The following is a 22,031-nucleotide window of genomic DNA, read 5'->3' on the forward strand; positions in this document are numbered from 1 at the left end:
GCCGGCATCGAAGCTGATCCGAGTAGAGTTTGGGGCGAACTATCAATGGCCAGTCTACCCAGCTTGCAGGCGCCGCAGCTACCGAGCCAACTCAAACGGAGGCCCATATTTGCCTTTGTCGCCCACCTACTCTTGATCAAGGTCGGCTCTGTGCGAGTGCAGTAATTTTGGCGGTCACGTAATAGCGAACCCGAAAGACGGAGAACTCCGACGCGGTCGGCATAATCGCCCATCCCAACAGTAGCTGGAGCTGCCAAGCTGAGGGTGAAAAATGGTTGGCTGCGTGTATGTACGCATGTATTATGTATGCAGCGCATGTAAGTATGTATCTAGGTGCTTCCGCTAGCAAAATGGAGGTTCTCACCATACGTTTCAAACGTCACTGCGTCCTGAGCTGGAAACAATAATATTTATTTTCACTTTACGCTTAAAAAAGATATATTTTTTTTCATTTCCTCTTTAATTACTCTGAATTCTTAACCAAATTTAAACCATTAGCTTGGCAAGCAAAGTTAAAGCTTTAGCTCGGCACCCATTTACCTTCTTTTGGGTCTCCTCACCGAACCCTGGCCTCTCCCCCGCAGTGGGTATGTGCCATGCCACGAAGGCTACAACAACAACAACAATTAAGCTTGGCTCTAAGCGCCTAAAAATATCAGTCACTTCGTCAGCTCGATCGTTACCACAGTTGCGTCCTCAGGTGAGTATTTTTCCGTTGTTTTCGATTATGGATGCACTCACGTCATTACTAACGTGAACAAATTAAACAATTGATTGGCGATGTGTAAATGCCGTCATGTATCACTCCGACTAGTAGTAAAACATCAATGGTACGATGCGATTGTCTTAACTGGCATGCGAGCTGCCCGTGGAGGAATAAACCGGACAATAAAGCACAGCGCAAGCACCGCGCTGGTTTACACTGGACCACTTCATGCGTTGATGAGGGGCATTCATAGCGGTGGTGTTTTGGAGATACAGAATAACCGGAGGTCTTGAATTGCGCTCTTTGGCTACAGGCTCGCCGCTGCGCATAAGCTACTTTCAACTGCGTACAAAAGAACTATTTCATTTCGTGTTTTCTCTAACACCTGGTTTTTCGACACCGTTTTAAGTCTCTACCACACGGTACCCCAACCTATGTCTGCCTCCAAGAGCAAACATAAGTTCAATTCACTTATGTTTTCAATTCACTTAATTCTCAATTTTACCATGCTGGCGTTTTCAGCTGCCAGCACCCGTACACTTTTATCGCACATATCAGCGGCGCTACTCGCAAAGAAGAGGGGAAGCCAAATGCCGCTTCCTGACTATGTAAAACGAGAGACTCTGTCATCTAATAAAGGCGGATACAAAAAATGGGAGCACTCTGACGATCTAAAGTGCGCAGAGGCGAAAGCCTCTAACTACCTCTGAGGTGACAGCGCATGCGCCGTTGTTAACCAACCTGAGGATTGCGCATGACGGCACTGCCTATGCGCAATGTTTCCGTTGAGCGGGCTTGAGCGTTTCCTTTGTATTATTAACAAGTTAACTAATTATCATTCACTTATTGACTGATTGTCATTACCTTATTAACTAATTATCAATAACTAGTTAAATAATAATCTTTAACTAATCAACTAATTAACATTAATTGTCATTACTGAATTTTCACGCAACCATTAACAATTTTTACTCTCATACTGATGATTGACAGGTGCCGCGGACGCACGGATGGGCGGACAAGCTGGCTAGTCTTCAGCCATAAACGGCTTTCGCCTTAAAATACTAAATTTTCTAAGGCATCTACATGTATGATACATGAGTACAAGTATTTCCCGAGATTTTCACAGCTGTGGGAGCCGTTACGAGTGAGAGGAACGGGTTGTTCTCCCGCGTAAGTGGTAAGAAATTCCCTCTTGTCTTTATATCTACATTAAAGTCGCCACCCACCCGCCACCCTGGCAGGTGGCAGCGTTTCTGGCACAACGTTGTCAATGCCAAAGCATGCAGCGCACATCTGCCACTACCGCCACGTAGATTAAAGCACGATTGAGGTGTCCACTGTTCAAAAGGTCAGTTTTTCGCCTTACCCCTGGTTCAGGTGTCCACCGATTTGTGTGAGACAGATGCTGCGGATTTCCTTTACTCGAAAGCCAATTGACAAATTTTATCCTCTGCTTTCCAAGCCCCCGCTCTATTGGTTTCGCAACTGTGGGAGTCAGATACTGCGCATTTCTTTTGCTCAAAAAAGTACAGAAGACAGTTTGGAAATTGTAAAGTGTGCTTGGCGAAAGCCTTGTGGTCAACCCAATGCCGCTTCTCCGAACCGCTTGGCGCGGAATCACTTGGTCGCTTCGGAGCCATGCGTCCCACTCGCTCAACTGCACCAAGGCGTCTGGCGAAGGAGCGGCGGTGTAGCTGCCACCGCCGACGCGCGCACGCTCGTTCTACGGCTACTCTGTGACGTCACGGTTGGTATGCGCAGCTGCGCCGCGCACTGGCGCGCCGGTTGCTAAGGAGGGGAGGAGTTTGCGCTTTAGCTTTCTCCTTTCCAAACTCCCGCTACATTGCTTTCGCAGCTTAAAGGGTGTCCACTGCTGTTTACAACGGAGAACGGCGACGGGGACGGCGACGCCACGAAACGCAGAAACGGGCGCCTAAGAGCTGCGCTCTAAAACTAGTGCGTCATGAGGACGTCAGTAGGACAGCCTTCGGAAGCGGTCCCTTGAAGCTTGGTCTGTTGCTCTTTCTCTGACCAGGCCTACCAAAGTTGGCGTCGTGTGACTGCCGGCACTCTGTCCCGGCCAACAGAGTGCACCACGTGCCATCACGTGGAGCGAGTCCCTTGTATCATTTATGACTTCCCCTGCGAAACTATCACGTGGCGCCCTCTCCAGTGTTTGTGTCTCCTCCACGGCTACAAAGCTAGTAAAGAAAAAGACGGTTTTCGAGCAGCTTTCGACCGAGCTGTTACGTGCCATTTTTCGTCACTTTTCTCTCTTCCAGGCCCCATTTAGCGTTTATAACCGCTTGGTAATGAATACTCATGTTAGGCAGGTGTAGCAACAGTGGAAACGAGTGGGCGTCGATTACTTCTGGACAAGGGCTGCTGCGTCGTGCTGGAGTAGAATACGCCCACGCTGCGTGTTTCCACCGGCGGCATATGGTTGTTTTTTCTTCTGCTTTTCTAATCAATTAGCTTTAAGCGATAACATATTCAGTAATATTATAAATTGTTCAACACCACAAAATAAATAAATAAATTAAAAATTCCCTGTGCCCATTCGTTTCTGTGGCTGTTGGCTTCTCTCATATTTATAACGAGCCCCTCATTGCCCTTTCCTTGTCTGCTTAATTGCTTAACGAGGGCCTCGGTTCTGGCAGCCTTGATGCCTTAGGAAGCATAAGAGGGTTCTCACACAGCTTCCACCCTCGCCGTTCGATGACGTTCTACGTCACATCAGCGATAACTCAGGACGTGCTACGTCCGCCGCTTAAGAACGTGGGTGGCGCTGGTGAACACTCCCAAGGTTAGGTTATTTGTAAACAAATACCCCCGAAAGCAGGTTTGACAGCCGTCGCCGTAGCTCAGTGGTAGAGCACCGGACGCGTAATTCGGAGGTCGTGGGGTCGGAGGTCGTGGGGTCGGATCCCACCGGCGGCATATGGTTGTTTTTTCTTCTGCTTTTCCAATCAATTAGCTTTAAGCGATAACATATTCAGTAATATTATAAATTGTTCAACACCACAAAATAAATAAATTAAAAATCCCCTGTACCCCTACACACGCGCACACACGCACGCGCTCACACGCACAGGGACGCACGCACACGCACACACACACACACACATATATATATATATATATATATAAAGACCAGTCCCTGGTCGTAACGTTGAATAAATCTGTTAAGGTTTTCAATGTGACTTCCCCAAATGTAACGATTTATTGCCCCCTGGCAGCCGTTCTACCGTTCCTGGTATAGTGGTGTAGCAGTTAAGTGATGCGCCAATGTCCTGCGGTGGCAGGTGCTGCATTCGATCGGGCTTTGAGACCCAAGTAGGTCATTCCAGCCTAACTTTCACGACACTTCATTATGTTAACTGCCTCCTGCCACGGTGGTAAGTTTTCTCAGAATCCGGTGGGCAGGTTCTGATCACGCCAAATGGTGACGAGACCCCTGTGGCCCAGCGAGGTTGCTTCTCCGGTGATTTTTCGCTCACAAAGCTGACGATGACGACGCCGTATATTCTGCAGAACGGGAGCCTTAGCTTTCGCGCTCTCAAGCGCATCGCCCCCTCTCCACGTGCGTTTTCCTCTTCACTTGAGATGCGGAACAACGCGCACTGCGATCACTTTAAACACACACTGCCGCTTGAGTTGGATAAAGATGCGGAAGTTTGACCGCGATTGAAGAACAAAGAAACTAATCTCACAGGACGATTGCCATACACGGCATACACTGATAGATTTTTCGTCCTTTCCGAAGTAAACATGACTGGCAGTCCCCGGAAAGCAAAAATACTAAAGGTGAACGAGGCATACTGTGAAGAGCTCTTGGACTAAATGTTCAGTCATATGTAGTAAAGGCAGAAACGCAGGGAAGAACGACATCATTTTTAGTGACCGCTTTCTTGCTCTGCTCCGTTGTAACTGACCAACTTTGTTGTCATATTTGCTGCTGATGAAATAATGCGCTTTTCTAATCGAAATATGCGATAGTACTCAGGATGTAAAAATATTATGAGATAAGGGTGTTGATGAAGAGGAGCACCGTCGCTGCAAGTGCGGAGGCCAAAACTGCCGCTTCAAGACAGGCTTAGGTGCATCGGAGGAACGGTAACAGGGGATGCGGGGACATGTATCTTACGCTTTGTATGGAGGCGACTTGCGTGCTGCACGTAAAAGACAAACGGAATTGCCTTTCGTTTTAGTACGTTTTTTTTTTTTTGCTTTTTCCTGCCCTTCTTGACCCAGCACCTTTCAGTTTTCTATTCGGGAGAAATTTGAGAGCGTCCCTTATCTTACACTGTGTCCCTACCTGAAATTTAGGGCCCTTCATGCTTCCGTAACTCAAGGAAGCATTGAAGAGAAAAAATTGAAAAATATTCTCTTGACGCGAAGAAATGGCGCAGTAATTGTCTGATATCTCGGTGTACAGCCGAACCGCGGAGTATAGGAAGGGAGGAAGGTGGGAGTGAAAGAAGAAAGAGAAAAAGGTGCCGTAGTGGAGGACTGCGCAATAATTTTGACCACCTGGTGACATTTTGAAGTGCGCTGACATTGCACAACACATTGGAATCTTTTTGCCTTTCGCTTTCACAAAAACAAGCCGTCGCGGTCGAACTCAAAGATTGGAACTCCTGCTGAGGAGCCACATAATTTTCGTTCCGTCCCTAGCCGCACCTCCGGCAAGAAGGGACTCTAGCGACAAGAAGCCGCTTGTAAGCGTCTGCTATGGGGAATATGGACAAAATAATAGAGAAATATCTGTTCAGTTTGCAAAAAAAGCAATAGCACTTGCATAACATTTTATTTATTTTGAGGTATACGCGCCTTTGCGGGCTCATTTTGCATTTTACACGCATTGTTTCTGTGCTCTAGATAACTTTCAAGTAAAACATGGTCTCACAACATTCGGTTGTTTACAGTGCAGTTGTGGGATATAGAGGGAGCAGTGCAGCGGCAGAAGCGAATGCTGGCTCTTCCATTGTGCACTTGCCATCGCATGAGTTGAGCAAGTTGTGCACTGATGCTCGTGCACAAAACTGATATCATCCTTTACTGTGCCTATAGTGATCTCCCTCTCCATTAATATCTTCAAAAACAGGTAACGAGTCAGAGTGATTCGCAACGTGCATGACACTGCTAGAGGCTGCCATTTTGGCTCTCATTCTCGGCCGCAGATACACAGCAGGACGTTGTCATGCCAGAAAGAAACTTTCTAGGGATGTTGAAAACTTTGTGACGCTGCGAAAAAAAAAGTTTTGTTGTTACATATTGTTCCTTTCACAAATAGGCACAAAAAATTTCTTTCATCAATAGTTCTTACTCAAATATCCTCTCTGTGTGTCTGCAAATAGCGCGTGTGTATAGTGAATTGGCATCGCCCGTCACCTGTACGCAACAATAACTCGATACTGTCCTAATGCATGAACAAACCCGCTCACACCGATACACGATCTCTTGCAAATATAAATAGAGGCTCAAAGAACGTCAGAGCTATCTTGGGTGGAGTTAGCGCTCTAAAGAGGTGCCTCTTCTTATTGTATGCGCTAGAGACAACTTGCAGTGGCTACAGCAGTAGAAGCTGTCATTATATGGCAATGGCTTCTGAATTGACCTTATTCGCGCGTGGCGCTAGCCTTCCGGTGGAAGCCGCTGCCCAGCCCTTGTAGCGTTTACTGCATAAACACGCAACTTTATGACGGTGTATGGACATCTCGATATGTGGAAATTTAGGTGAAAAACAACACCATGAATACTTCGATGTTATTTCATTGAAATCCACACACATGTCACCGCAATGAACTCCTTGAGACAACCCAACGACGAGCGCCGCAGCTACGCGACGCTTTCTGCCCATCTCTGGATAGACAGCACACAAAGCTTTTGAAAATCACACGTGCGCTTTAATACAGAGCACCTAATTCTCAAACAGATGAATGGACCGCACTGCACCATGAAACACAATCTTTTCACGCTCTGGCTTTGCATAGCATGAACAGATTTCCAAATTCCATGTGCAGAGGTCTGTGCCTGACTGGCCATTATGAGTTCACGAAATGTAATTTAAACGGATAACTGACGGAAAAAAACGGAATAAAGATCTCGTATTGCTCACGGTTCAATTCTTTAAAGGTTTACACAGAGAAGTGTTCAGCATAGCATCGGTGGCCTAATCCGGAAAATAAATGACACGCGAGGGTAAATAAGAGGAAAGCATTTGATAAATGCGCCATCACTTACGGGAAATTACTACCGGAGTAGTCAGCTTATGAAGGAAAATAAGGCACTTGGCGGAAGCGTAGCTTATTGGTCACGGACCACCGACATATGCACTCAATGTTCTGACTTTTCTGAGAGTCAATAAATGATGACAAGGAACGCACTTGCACTAAAGGCGAAGGTTGTTCACTTCCTACTGAAGTGCGTTGCACCAACTTGGTCATATTTTAAGTCAACGTTGACACATCCTTACAACTTTCATCTCCATTAGCGCGATCAAGCGTCCAGTATTCCTTCCATGGCTTCCTACTCGAATTCGCGGACGCTCATGCGCTGGCACAGAAATTTTTAGAGGCGTATAAACACATTTCGAGGCTGTCGTTGTTCACAATGGTTGCTGTTTACAGGACTTGACTGGAGCAAGTAGGCTCTTAAGGCAGGCCTGGGTTGCGTGAGCTCAGATTGGCCGCTCTCTTCGGTGATGTGTGCATTGTGTGCTCATGTGGGATGTGAGATCATGTGGGATCATGAGGGATGTGGCTTTCGGAGTTTATAATGTTTCCATACCACTAATTATTATTTTCTTGAAATGAATTGCAGGCAATGTCCGGAACGCGGCCTTCGGTACTGTGGTCCAGAGGCCGTAATTTGAAAGGATTTCGTTTTCCAGCCATTTAAATGTGTCATTAGTCGGACTCTTCCAGGTGAGTTAGGAAAGATCGACTCCCGTCGCAGCCGTGGCTATAAGCGCCGCTACGCTACCATTTTTAGCAAGCAGTGCTATCGAATACCGTTTGAGTTGAAGAAGGGTAAGCAATCCAAATTAACAGAAAATCGCGAGGTTCTTTCCGCCACGGCCGACAGACGCGGAAATGACCGGCCCAACGACGATTTTCGCATGCCCAATTGATCCTTCCGGCGGCACTTCTATTTCAAGAAATCAGAGCGTGGTAGTGCGATTAAATGGTTGAGTTGATGTTGAAAGGTGGACAAGTGTTATCCGTTTGCAGATTATGAAAAAGAAATTTCTTCTTTACAGCAGTCCATTTAGTGTTGAAGACATGCCTCCCCACCAAACGGGCGTGATATTTAATGCTGCAGAAGTGTTTCACATTTTCAAGCACTTCACCTAAGAGACTCGTGGGCTAAGCCGCTACGGCCACAGATTCTTGGACACATATGCTCGACCGCTGTGCTTTGCGGACATCATTACAAGAACAACAGTTCAAGCCGGAAAACGCATACTACGAGGGGAAATTTTTTTATTATTTATAATTTATTGTTTATGGGGGCTTAACGTTCCAATGCGAATCAGGCTATGAGGAACGCCGTAGTAAAGGCCTCAAAATTTCGACCACCTGGGGCTGACTGAGGTGCACTGACATCGCACAGTACACGAGCCTCATTGTTTCCACCGAAATGCAGCCGCCGCGCCCGTTACCCATCCCGAGTCTTTCGGGTCAGCAGCCAAGCACGATAACCACTCAGCCACCGCGGCAGCCCCTTATAATTATTATTATTGAAGGCGCAGTCAAGAACTGAGTAATAAAACAGCTGACGAGTAGTTTCAAGCCAGTGTTCAAGATCACTTGCTAAACGCTGACGACCAGCTGCATAGGCCAAGCGGTGATGCGAACTTTGGTGTTTATGAACTGGCTCACATTGGGCAATGGCCAGCAGCTCTTTCTTTTACACTGGAAACGCAAGCTCAAAAGAGAAATACTGAAGCCATGAATGTGGCGGCGCCATCGTGCTCGGGAGCGAAGTGTCTCAATGAGACCAGCTTGTGAAATGTAAGCATTTTCTTTACTTTGTCGTTTTTCCCTCTTCTGTAGAAATTGGATTCTACGAATGATTGTGGTAGTCTGTATAGCAGTGCTCAAGGCTCTCGGCAAATGGCAACAATATTCTAATGCGGGGAATTTCATAGTCTACTCATACAGTATTTGGGCTCAGTAACCTTAAACCCAGTGGCGAATTTCTGTGAAGAAATTGTGGTAGGTGTAGTTTTCTTTTCCAGTAAAACACTTTCTTGAGAACTTTTTTATCGACAGGTTCGGATTGAAGCTCCCAAAAGCACTTTGATGTGTTATCGTAACCCGGATGGTCTGAAAAAAAATGGGGTTAAAATATATTGACGCTGTTGTAATAAAACGCCGTTACTATATCTCCCCAATAATCCCTTATATCCTTGAATAAAAGTACAAATGCTGTCATTGCCATACCAAATGCATTTTATTCGCTTAGGTTACCATTGTAAACTCATAGTTTTTAACAAATAAGCAAAATTAATCAACGAAGACCCCCAGAGTACCGCCTTCACCCAAGACGCCAGTCCAGGGCCCGTCGGGAACGCTGAGAACGGCCAGCCCATCCAACTCCTGCGCAGTACACACAAAAGAAAGAAGAGTGCTTCTTTCTGTATTAACTACTCGCCCTACACAGGTCGCAACAGTCGGACAGAGGCCGCTTAGGTTACAAAGGCTCCCGGAAAACCATCAAGAATGGCGCCTGCATAGTTACAGGTACTGTCAATGCCACTGTGGTTACTCAAAGAACATTCTGAAATCCCCTGCAGAAATAACAGCCTGCGCCCCTTGGAACAACCGCCGTAGGCGTTAAGGCTTGCTCCTGATCATTGCTGCTGGCAGGTCGCATTTTTCATCCGCACCAGAAATCATTAGAAAGCTAGATGGCTTGCAAGTGAATTTTACCAAACACTGATCAAAACCTGTTTAGATTCAGGTGGAATGGAAAAGTGTTACCACATTTAACAGAATAAGGAATATCAATACCAATGAAATGAGGATTTATAATTTTAATTTGGCATTGAAAGTCGCATAAAGAGGCTGAAGCAACACTCTGCAATGAAGCAATGCTTACTATTGCTGTATGCCACCATGTGGCTGTATCTCAGTGAAATATGGTCTTTACGTTCTCAGTATATGTGCAGTGTTGTTTTTTTTGTTTACTGAAATAAGCTCGTTATGCTTTGATATGGTTTAGGCTCTTTCAATGTGTCCTCCTACGCTGAAAACCTGGCACCCCTTTAACAATGTCGTTGAAGTGCTTGGGGTTGTTACAAGACGATGCCACAGCATTTTGCTTTTTTTGGAGTTGGCAGTATCTTGCATTGTTGCATTCGAAGCGTAACAAGGTTACATGTTACAGTGCACTCTACACAATCCTAAACTGTACAATCAATCAGTGTCCCATGTCTAAGGCCCATCGAAGGCCTCTCAAGTAGACTTGCTGGCGAAAATCCAGTCTTTATGCTGCCACCAATCACGCACACATAATTCATTAAAACTGAGCACACAATAAGGTGACCCGACTGCCACTTGCTTCTTCACACCAGATCACCTTTTTTTTAATCCTGCGTTGGTGTCAACAAGGAGTCTCCTTGCAACTGATGCTTCCATGTCAGCTCAAGTCCAGGTCGGAGCTGATGGGACACTTCAGATACTCACGAGGCCTATCAGCATCCACGAATGCGATAGGTGATATGTCGATATCAACAAAAGAGAGATACCAAGTTGCCATTTTGTGATGCTGATGACAATAGGGTGCTGCTGGTGTAGTTTCATTTTTGTACTTGATTCTAACATTCATGTCATTTTTAGATGATCTCTTTTCCGAAAAAAGGTGCGCATTAGAATCAAGCAAATACGGTAGCACTTGTGACAGGCTTATTGGCAATTAAACCACCCTTTCCACTGTTTATTTTGTCCTTCAGCTTGCCAGCATGAAATTTAGATTTGAGGTGTCGGTGTCTACCCTCATCCTGCCTAGAAAGCTTTGGAGCAGTTGATCTGCCACGGTCATCAGCTTAGCTTTTCTTGTACACTTTGCATGGTTCAGCCCCAAAGTGACCCGACCCAGACTTAACCACGTCACTCTCTTCAAGCAGCCAAAACCACAAGACCCAATGGCCTGACCCAGTGACTTAACCACAACAATACAAAAGTTGCTGGCAGTTTAGCATTGCTAAGCAGGGAATATTGAGCGAAAGCAGGTTTTTGCAGGTCGACACCAACACCATGTACATGAAAGCAAGACTGACGTGTCCACTGACCCAGGGAACCAGTTCTGTGCCTTTCCTTTCGTCAAAATCAACCAAGCTCTACAACATTGTTAACACCAGTGCCCCAACTTGTTTTGTTTGGACTTAAAGGGGCCCAGAAACACTATCTTAGTTGACTGTTTTGCCTGTTGATCGCATACAGTAAGTTACAATGGTGCTATTAGCGTCGGTGTACCACATATATTCCATTTTATAATATTTTAATGTCCTCCAAAAAACACATTCATGGCTCCAATGGTGTCCCCACACAGTGGCGGGTTTTAGCAGCGGATATGACATCACCTGGCGCGAGCTTGATGATGGGACAAACAGTGAATATACTGCAAATTGTGTGAATAAATAGAGAAACATTTTGTCACCTGTCTGCGTTTTAAATTAGATCAACAAAAACAACTTGTTCGTCTTGGATAAAAGTCTTAGATAAAAGCTCTGCAAAGCAAGTAAAATAAAAATACACCACCAGGGGCTCTGGCGTGGAAACGACGCTGCCAGCCTCAGCAAGAACGAGTTACAGAGAGCAGGAAACCGTGGAGTGCAAACTTCCGCGACGTGCTCTGGCAGGCTGTTTTCATTGGTTGCGCCAGGTGCCGTCATTGGGAGAGCGAAACAGGAGTGGGAAGCCCCGCCAAAATCGAGTTGAAGGCAGCGTTTTGTTTGCTTGTATTTTGAAATTTCTTCATTGAATAACTCCTGTTCCTGTGCATCGATTCCTGTAATTCTTTTTAAGTCGGCATCTGTGTGACATCAAGAATCCACCTGAAGTATAGCCGGTATCCCCCTGAGCAGTGTTTCGCAGCCCCTTTAATGCTTAATGCGGTTTTGTTTGGACTTAAGCCACATTTGTTGGAGCTACTCACCCTGAACTGAGAAAGTGCTATTGCGTTATGTTTTATTGCACTCCAGACTGATTAAAAGAGCCATGGCTAGCCTTTGCCTAGGGAATGCCTTGCAGAAGAGCTGCCCACATGCAGTGAATGACAGCTTTCACCAGCAAGTCCGCCGCCTTAGTGACGCGGGTTATTCGGCTGACGTGCTGACTGCAGTTGGTGAGTCAATGCTGCAGATAATTAAGAACCATAACCCACACGAATCCGGAAATGCTAGAGTGGAGGGGAAGAAAGTTGAGGCGGTGCCCTATCTTCACGGTGTCTCGCATAGCCTGAAAAAAGTGGCCCAACGGCATGGCAGACGGTAGTCTTCTCTGCGCCTTGTAAGATGTCTAGTTTATGTTCACAGATCGCGCAGGCCAATGAGGGGAGGAAGTCCAACAGCTGCACTGTGAAGCATGCCAACAAGTTTGTTGCTTGTTCGACTCGTGTCGTTTACAAGTTACCCCTGTCATGTGGTAGGGTGTACACGGGCCAAACTGGCAGATGTGTTAATGACCAGGCACATGAACATAACAATTTCCTGGAAAATTTTTCTATCAAAATAATCTTCCACGTCATTGCAGGAGTTGTAAAAACTGTGTTCCGGCTTTTAACAACATTTCAGTAATCAGAAAAAGAAAAAAACAGGGAGGAGAGTGAAATCCTTGAGGCCTACCATATTAAGTTGCAACGCAGTAGTGACACATGCGTCAGTGCACCGTCTTTGCATCTCACTAGGAAGTTAATTTCCTAAGTAGAAGTGTGCGCGTGCAATTTTGATAGGCAAAATATCTGTCTTTTGTTGTTTGCCAGTTATGGAGCGTGTATCCACTCCTTGGTGATTCACCACATATGTATTTGTTTGTTTTTAAGTGTGTCTGATATGCATGCGTCTTTTGGTGACCTAGGTTGGCCGTTTCTCGATTGAACTTCAATTGTTAGTCCAGCGTTGTCCTGTGTTCTTCTCCTGGTGTCTCGTACTTTGCATGGTTACCTTGTTACTGTTTGGTTTGGTTTTTGAGAAAAGGAAATGGAGCAGTAACTGTGCACGAGCATATACGCCACTTAGGAAGAAGGACCATGGGAAGTAGCATACCCGTGGTCCCGAAGCTGGCTGGTAGAGGGCGCCAGGAACTTGAACTCCCGCAGGCCAACACGCATTCCCTCGCGCATGAAGCGGGCAACAACTGCCTCCAGGATGTCGTCCCGCGACGAGTGCAAGTTGAGCGTGAACGACAGCTTGTCCAGGTTGTCGTCTCTGAATGACACGCGGGTGGCGAACTCGGCGTTGAAGTGCCGCAGCACTCTGTTCTCAAAGTGGACCTGCGGCGGACGCGCAATAAAACAGTGCTGCAGTCTTGAAGCTACTCTAGGCTACCGATGAGCCTGCGGAGAATAACAGGACCGCAAAATGAAAGGGCTGCACACCGAAAAACACCGGATCAGGGTGTGCCCAAAGCCGTGCAAGAGAATTCGATTCAATTCTTTCTTCTAGAAGCATGCACAATCCTCGAAAGGCTATCTGGGCAAAAGGCTGCATAAAAACAGCTTGCATAGGCCCAGGCACCCAGTTTTCAGCATTGGTTTTGATGTTGTAAGAGATACCATCTCTATGGAACACAAAACAAAAAGGTAACACCTTTAAGGAGACGGTAAGCTATGTACGCAGTACACAATAAAACCACCACTTGCATAAGCAAAAGACGTACTTTAAACAGCAAACATTGAAAATTAAACAATAGTAGAAGAAAAGAAAGTAGAAGTAAAAAAATGCTGCACAGCTTGAAACTTGGCAGAAATTAAGCCAAGTGCTGGCTTTAGCACAAATAAAGAACAAGAGAACAATCTTTCAGAAGTATTTAAATATTCACATAAAACTAATAGCTTCGGTAATTAGTTTTCTCCCCAAACCGTAAAACTGGAATGCCATCTAAAGTTGCTCCATCTCCGAGAGTTAAGATTTTTCTCGATCATTACCTGCATGTTCAAGTGAACGAGTATTGTTTTCAATGCATCATTTTCTTCTTTGTTGCATGCCCGCGCCGCCTTCTTTCTACGTTCATACCCAGCTTTACTTTTCCTGCGCGCGCTGCACGCTTTGCCTCACGGCCTGAAGGTCTTCAAAAAGTTGGCTTCTTCTCGCAACACTTAAGCTTGATGGTGAAGCCACCTCAAAGAGCGCCTTCGGTATTTATTTGCCTCGCGATCCTACACTTCGCGCATGCCGTAATGTCATCATTGCACGGGGAGTACATCGCCACGACCAGACGATCTTTACTATGGCCGTTTCTTCGAAAAAGTCACTATAACAAAAAAAATGTACAGCCGTATAGCTATGGAAGGCAAAATGGGACCGCAGCTTCACTTAACTGTATCCGAGTTTTCACTGTAACCGAGTTCACTATAGGAGGGTGCTACAATTCAGCCAGACGCTCTTTACTAAAGCCATTTCTTCGAAAAAATTACTATAAGCAAAAAAAAATGCACAGCCATCTATGGAAGGCGAAATGGGACCACAGCTTCACTTTAGTATATATCCGAGGTTTTACTATAACCGAGTTTACTATAGCAGGCTGCTACGATTCAGTTTTAGGGAAAAGACATTTTTCAGACCTTGTCTTTCTGCAGACTAACATATGCATTGATACAGAGCCTGCCAACTAATCCCTGTAATTCCTCGACAGGAACTGTAAGAACTAGCATTAAAAAAAATGACACAGTCAAGCGCCACACCTGTGAAGGACGCAGAATGATTCGCCCTGGCGTGATGAACACGCTCCGAACAAGACAGGTGCCGCGAGCAAGCTGTGGGGGCTTCTCGTCCCGAAAGAGGGCGCAGCAAGCCTCGAGCGCCTGCTTGAACAGCACATTTCCCGCGTCGATGCTGGACACGATGTGGCTGAGTGCCCGCTCCACCATGGACTGCTCCTTCCTCGACTGCTGTTCGAGCTCCCGCATGAGCGTGCCGAACGCCATCTCGGACATGAGCACCATCTGGTCGAAGGTGATGTGCAGGGTGGCCTTGAAGGCATAGGCGCAGGAGAACGGCAGGATCTTCTGGATGGATTCGCACCGCTTCTGCACAGCCAAGTGTAGCCGAGAGTTGTGCTGCGATCCCCACCACCCTTGACTTGTGGGCCACACAGTGCAAAGAAGGACCTATCACTAGATTCGGTAGGGAGAAGGCAGGAAGATGGGTTTTCTGAAAATACGAAGAAGTGAAAAAGGGAGGGGAGGGGGGACAACGACAAGTCCTCATGCCGAAACGTTGGCTAAGCACCCTGATGCTCCCCCTCCCCTGTACAGTTCGTGTTGTCCACTACTGGACAGTTAAGCATAAACTGCTGTCTACAAAGCGATATTGCAGCTAAAGGATCTATGCAAACTGATCTATGCTGTAACCGGTGTTATCAGACACCATTTAGGTCTCTTATACATGCTGTCTGTCAAGTTGGGGGGGGGGAGAGCAAACAGAACTGAGTAACAAATAAACAGAAATGTGTTAAGTGCGAAATGTAAGGAGAGATTGGTCCAACATGACTCCTTCCAAGATCTATGCTCCATTTTTCAACAGATTTCTAGAGCGGTTCTTCTCACTTGCCAATGACCAACCCCACCTTGACATACTTGACATTTTTCTCTCTTTCATTTGCTTTTTGTACCATCACTCTTTTCTAAACCCAACATACACCAATATCTCACACACAATACGTTGCCAAGTCTCCAGGTTTTCTCATTCGCTGGCATGCACGTCAGTGTTCACGAAATTTTTATTCAGGCACAGCCCCGTCTGCCCAACTCATTTTTGACAGAAAAGTGGTCGCCCGTAGACTGCGCCTAGTTTACTGGATAAACGCATGCAAGGACCCCGCTTTCTTTCCAGATCAGAGGACCAGTTTTCGGGATGCAGCCCATGTACGCAATGCGCGAAATATATATATATATGCATTTTTAAGTAAAAACAACACACCAACCAGGGAATGAGTGGCATTTACTCTACTTGCCTCAGAAAGCGTGCTTTTATCAACTCAACTCAGCCAGGATATACAGAGTGAAAGCTCTGTCGGCAAGCACTGCAATTATATAAGAGGGGGCAAATTCACTCTTGCGCTTGGCAGTCACGTCTGCCACTGCGTTGAACGCTGCTCTGGACGCTCACTCTTGTACGAGGGGATGCTGAGAAGTTCCTGGCTTTGCCCCCTTTGACGTCAAATTGAAAAATTAGTTTGGTACCACAAAAATGCATGATGTCTGTTTATGTAACTCTGTAAGAATCAGATGTTTCTGATTTTTATAACTATCTTGAATTTCAGGTAGAACGTGAGATGGCAGAGGCACAAGCAAGTTTCACACCTGTGGCGTTACGGGTCGTGATGAACTTTTTGTTTCTGCAGGGAAAGTCTGCAAAAGACATTCACAGTGAGATGTCACAAACACTACGGCAGAAGCGTCCTTCCTACAGCACTGTCAAATCTTGGGTTCCTCGTTTCAAGGTTGGTCATTTCACTGTTGAAGATGAGTCTCGTAGTGGGCGCCCCACAACCTCAACAGACCCGACAACAAGCGGTTCTGTCCATAAGCTGATTATTGAGGATCGGCGAATATCCGCCAAAAAGATAGCCCAGATACTGGACATCTCCCAGGAACGCGTTGGTTTTATTATTACCAATATCCTAGACATGCGCAAGCTATCAGCGAAGTTGGTGCCGAAATGCTTGAACAGTGAACAGAAGGAGGCTCGAGTTGAGGCATTCAGGCTGTTTTGACCAATTTTGATTCTACAAAACACTTTTTGGATAGATTAGTGACTGAGGATGAAGCATGGCCCGACATTTATTATCCCAAAACCAAGGAACAGTCAAAGGAATGGCACCTCAGTGGGTCCCCGCGGCCGAAGAAATTCCGCGCACAGAAATCTGCCAAAAAAGTCATGGCGTCAATTTTCTGGGATAAAGATGGTGTGCTGTCGGTGGACTACCTATCTCAGGGCTGTAGTATAAGTGGGTTATATTACGCTGGCCTCCTTGACAAGCTGATAGAGGAAATTAGACGAAACGCCGGGGAAAGCTGAACAAAGGAATCCTTTTGTTGCAGGACAATGCACCTCCGCACACGTCCAAATTTGTGGCTGTCAAACTGAAAGCCCTCAGTTTCCAATTGGTCCACCATACCCCCTATTCACCTGACCTGGCTCCTTCTGACTACCATCTGTTCCCCAACTTGAAGAAACATCTGAAGGGTCGTCATTTGGACGACACTGCTGACGTCAAACTTGCTGCTGAAAGCTGGTTTGACGACTTATCACATAATTTTTTTTTTAAATAGACTAGAAAAGCTGAAAGAACGATGCAACAAGCGCATATCAGACTCAGGGGGCAATATGTTGAATAAATGTGCACTGTCAAAACTCTGACTACATTCTTTCTGTGCAAAGCCAGGAACCTCGTACTCGTGGCACGTGATGCATCGCCTGCCACGTGATGCACCACCTGCCACGAGTGCAAGAGCGAGCGTCCAGAGCGGCGGAGGTGACTGCCAAGTGCAAGAGCGAATCACGTGACACATCACATCCCACAAGTGGCGAGGAGGAACGGCTGAAAAGCAGCCGGCGCAGCGGTGGACGTGACTGCCAAGAGCGCAGCTGCGGCATAGGCGAGTCACATGGCATGACATCATAGTCACATGCATGCACCTCCCATCAGAGGTCAAATCTCAGAGCCAGATGACCTTCAGGCTCAGCATGGGAGTAGTAGAGCTTTTCCCTCTAAAAGGTTCCACAAGCAGTTATAAAGTGGCGATTGCTTTGAAGAGCAGCAGACTTACTGTCAAACCCGCCGACTCCTTGCTGAGCCGCTGGTAATTAAGAGGGTTGTGGCTTTTGTCGGCATTAAGTCTTCACCAGAAGTGCCTGGACCGCTTTGTGGCTTTGGTTTATGTCTGTCTGCCGTTTCTCGTATTCTTCCTTTCTCTTAAAAGCCTAGCCGTTGTGCGGGTGCACAACTTCTCTATACCTCTTTGTTTCTTTACAACGCTTGCACGGCAGCGAAAAAAGCGTGTGTGCCACCATGTGTTTGGTGCAGACACTCTCTGACAATAAAAGCTACAACCTTCGTCTTTTTGTGCGCACGCTCAAATCCAAAACTACCGAACTGTTTGCTGCTCAGTTTGCGGTTAGTCAGCCGGGCCCCGCACGTGAGGGCACCGTTTTATTGCCAGTTCTCTCCTTCGCCTCCCACTGCTCGTTTCGCGACTATATCATAATACGTTCATTGCTTTGAGCTGTGCACCGCCACCATGCCATCCTGCGGGGGGACTATGAAACACCGGGCGGGGCAGGAGGCAGTATGCGCCTTACATTTCGAGTAATTTTTTTTTCTTTTTTTTTGGCCAATGATGGGCGCGAGATGGGGAGGGGGTCTAAGAATAGGTGGCAATGTACAGCATATATTATTGCTTACAATAAACTCTGACACATCCCCAATCGAGAACCTTAGTTTGAAATCCTCGGAACCGAAACAAATTACCAAGAAAGGCTCTTACTTGACTCCTGGCACATTCCAACTACCCCGAACAGCATTGACCACACAAAAGGAAGCCTGCCCGTAGTATATAGACAGGAACTCCGCTCTGTAGCTCAGAGAAGCCAAGTCACCATTGACTGCCTCCGCACATTCTGACAACGTGACTGACAGCCTTAACTCCACCACCCCTCCCCTGCGCCTTTCGCATGACCATTTTTTTTTACCTCCGGCTCTCCGCCATGCATACTTAAAGACGCTAGCTACTGCCTCCAGTCACCCCTGAAGAAAGAGCCGAGAAGGCTCCAAACATTGGGTTTCAAATTAAAGTTTTTGGTTGGAGATGTATCAGAGTTTACTTATAATGAAGCCATCAAACCCAACCAGACACGCAAATCTGTCAACATGTTTAGTTTTTAGTATATACAGTACGTTATGACCTTTGCAGTTTTTTTTGAGTGTCACAAAAATTTGAGCGTAATTTGCACACCCCCTTTTTTGAAACCTTAAGGGGGGAGCCTGGTCTTGAAAAGAAAATTTTACTAATCTAGCCATAGTTATGAAATTTTCAGGGCACATGTATTTTTGTGAGCTCATTCTAGATATGTCTTTTAGTTTCATGTAGAACAATTCCTTGAGCACTTCTGCACCTTTTATGCAAGTATTTTGCGAACAGTTTTGAAGAAAATTTGCTGTCGGAAACTTGCTGAAATGTATGCCATTGGGTTCTCTTGATACCAAGGGATGGAATAAGGGTAAAATTGTCTTCCTGCCTATCATAGAACCTAAGTTATAGGGTATTGAAGTTGTCGCTTCAGAAATGAAAAGAAAAGTGTGTATTCCTGTTTCTGAAGTGGCAGCTTCAGTACCCTACAACTCAAGTTCTATGATAGCCAGGAAGTCAATTAACCCTCAGTCAATTTTACCCTTACTGCATTTCTTGGAGTCAAGAGAACCCAATGGCATACATTTCAGAAAGTTCCCCGCAAGAAATTTTTTTCGAAGCTTTTCAAAAATACATGCATAAAAATTACATAAGTGCTCGAGGAATTGTTTTACATAAAATTAAATGACATATTTAGAATCGGCACACAAAAATACATAATCCCTAAAGATTTCTTAACTGTGACTTCATTAATGTTTTTTTTTCAAGACCAGTCTCCCCTCTTAATATAAAGAAAAAACACGCAAATTATGCGACTAAATATGGTACGTGGTGATCCATGTATACTGAAATTTTATTGCAAAAGCAATACTACTTTCACTTTCAGCTCCGCGCGTGGTGAGGCCGCGGTAGCTACCATTGACCTTGAGCGGCGCGGCTAGCGGTGTGACGTCACAGCTGCAAGAGCAGGGCTCCAACTTGTGCCGTCGCGAGGCGAGGCCGCGCGTGGTGGCTGCTGCCTAACTCCTGCGCCCGCCGCGCACGGCGCGCCTTTCAGCGCTCTTCATCACACACCGGGATAACGGTAATCTACACACGACCACTTCAGCGTTGCATTAGATTGGATTGGATTACATTGGATTTGATTGCATTGGATTGGATTGAATTGGATTTCAATGGACTGGATTGGATTGTATAACCGATGCATCACCACAAGTCTAACCACAAGCACCACCACCAGCTACACTACCAGCTGAACCATGGCGTAGCTACGGATATTGCTTTCGCAATTACCAGGCTTAACCAAGCTAAGCCACAGCCATTTTTTTTACAATCAAAAGAAAAACCATGGCACCAAAAAACATGGTGCCTGCAAGTCCTTTCCATTCGCGCTGACCATACCTGGATCTCGACGGTCCTGCACCTGGCAGTCACATTGGGGCAGTGGGTATGGACCGCAGCGTAGCAAAAGAGGGTGCCGTGGGTGCAGCACTGGGAGAGCCGCCCAACCACCCGCCATGCCAGGGAGTGGTCCCGGATGACCAGCCTGAGGATGAGGCCTCCGCACAGCGAGGTACCCTCCACACAGCCACCGAGACACTTGCAGCCTAGGCTGAGGTAGCGTTCCCACCGAAGCGGAGCCGCTGCCGCTGCTGTGCCGGGCTTCGCATGGTATTCGTTCACTACCTCCCCCATCAACATGGCTGGTATCTTTAGGTGGAGGAACAACTCCACCAAGCGCTTCTTGACGTTGATCAGCACCTGGCGGGTCGGTTCAAATTAAAGAGATTACACTGCATTTACCAACAGGCATCGAGATAAAATTTCCAAGAACACGGACACTACTAAAGCATTTCCTGTTGCTTCAATATTCAGTATTCAATATTGTAATAAGGGAGTAATTACTCATTGACATCCACCCGAGCGCAGCCATACGGCTACAAAGGAAACCTATGCAGCTTGCTCAGAAACTTCGTAGTTAAAGGAAAAATTTGTCCTGGTCCGGGGTTCGAACCCGGGACCTCCGCTTCACCGGAGCACTCGCTCTACCAATTGAGCTAACCGGGACGGCAAGCTTACGGTAGGGCGAGAGCGAATTGATGAATAACTTGAAATGGGAACTGTGTTGGTCAAAAATTTTGGCCAACACAGTTCCCACTTCAAGTTATTGATCAATTCGCTCTTGCCCTACCATAAGCTTGCCGTCCCGGTTAGCTCAATTGGTACAGCGACTGCTCCGGTGAAACGGTGGTCCCGGGTTCGAACCCCGGACCAGGACGAATTTTTCTTTAATTGCGGAGTTTCTGAGAAAGCTGCAAAGCTTTCCTTTGCAGCCGTATGGCTGCGCTCGGGTGGATGTCAATCAGTAATTACTCCCTTATCACGAATCTACTCTGCCTTGGGGGATACCCCTAAACATTTGACCAGTATTCAGTATTCAACTCGCATTAAAGCTACTGCCAGTTAGTGGGGGGTACTACAACATTCACTAACCTTGAACACATTCATTTAAAGGGGGAAGCTGGTCTTAGAAAAAAATCATTTTTGTTAATGAAGCCACAATAATGGCATCTTGAAGAATCATGTACTTTTGCATGCTGATTCCAAATATGTAATTTAATTTTATGTAAAACAAGTCCTTGCGCACTTATATAATATGTTATTTAACTTTTTGCCAAGAGCTTTCAATAAAATTTGCTGCAGGAAACTTGCTAGGACGCATGCCATTGGCTTGTCTTGACATCAGACTATACAATAAGGGCAAAATTATTATCCTGCCTATCGTAGAAGTCAAGTTGCAGGGTTTTGAATTTGCCACTTCACAAACGGGAAGAAACTGATGATTTCAAAATCCTATAACTCACTTTCTATAACAGTCAGGATGATAATTTTACCCTTATTGCACAGTTTGACGTTAAGAGAAACCAATGGCATGCAATCTAACAAGTTCCCTGCAGCAGAATTTCTTTGAAACTATCACCAAAAGATACCTAACATATTGCATAAGTGCACAAGGACTTGTTGTAGATAAAATTAAATTACATATTTGTAATCAGCATGCAAAAATGCATGTTCCCTTAAGATTTTATAGTTGTGACTTCCTTAATAAAAATTTATTTCAAAGACCCTCTTCCCCCCTTAATGCAAAAATATCTCCGAAATACATATATTTAATTCACCGTCCCGACATCCAGGTGCAACTTTCTTTCGTCGTTCCAGAGTCATTAAAGCACATAATCAT

General features: G+C 45.9%; 1 protein-coding gene across 1 annotated transcript in view; it reads right to left on the reverse strand.

Annotated features, from left to right (window-relative positions):
• The window catches only part of LOC149356166 (uncharacterized), a 48,051-nt gene that overhangs the window by 17,879 nt on the left and 8,141 nt on the right, over positions 1–22,031 (reverse strand). Inside the window, exons 4-7 of the mRNA XM_089576267.1 lie at positions 20,192–20,551; positions 14,621–14,965; positions 12,984–13,210; positions 9,238–9,315 (exon numbers count right to left, since the gene is read on the reverse strand). Coding sequence (XP_089432393.1) covers positions 9,238–9,315; positions 12,984–13,210; positions 14,621–14,965; positions 20,192–20,551 — 1,010 coding nt within the window. The remainder of the gene's footprint in view (positions 1–9,237; positions 9,316–12,983; positions 13,211–14,620; positions 14,966–20,191; positions 20,552–22,031) is intronic.

Source organism: Amblyomma mixtum, chromosome 3 (assembly GCF_055824585.1).
Source record: "Amblyomma mixtum isolate Tamu chromosome 3, ASM5582458v1, whole genome shotgun sequence".
Classification (NCBI taxonomy): domain Eukaryota; kingdom Metazoa; phylum Arthropoda; class Arachnida; order Ixodida; family Ixodidae; genus Amblyomma; species Amblyomma mixtum.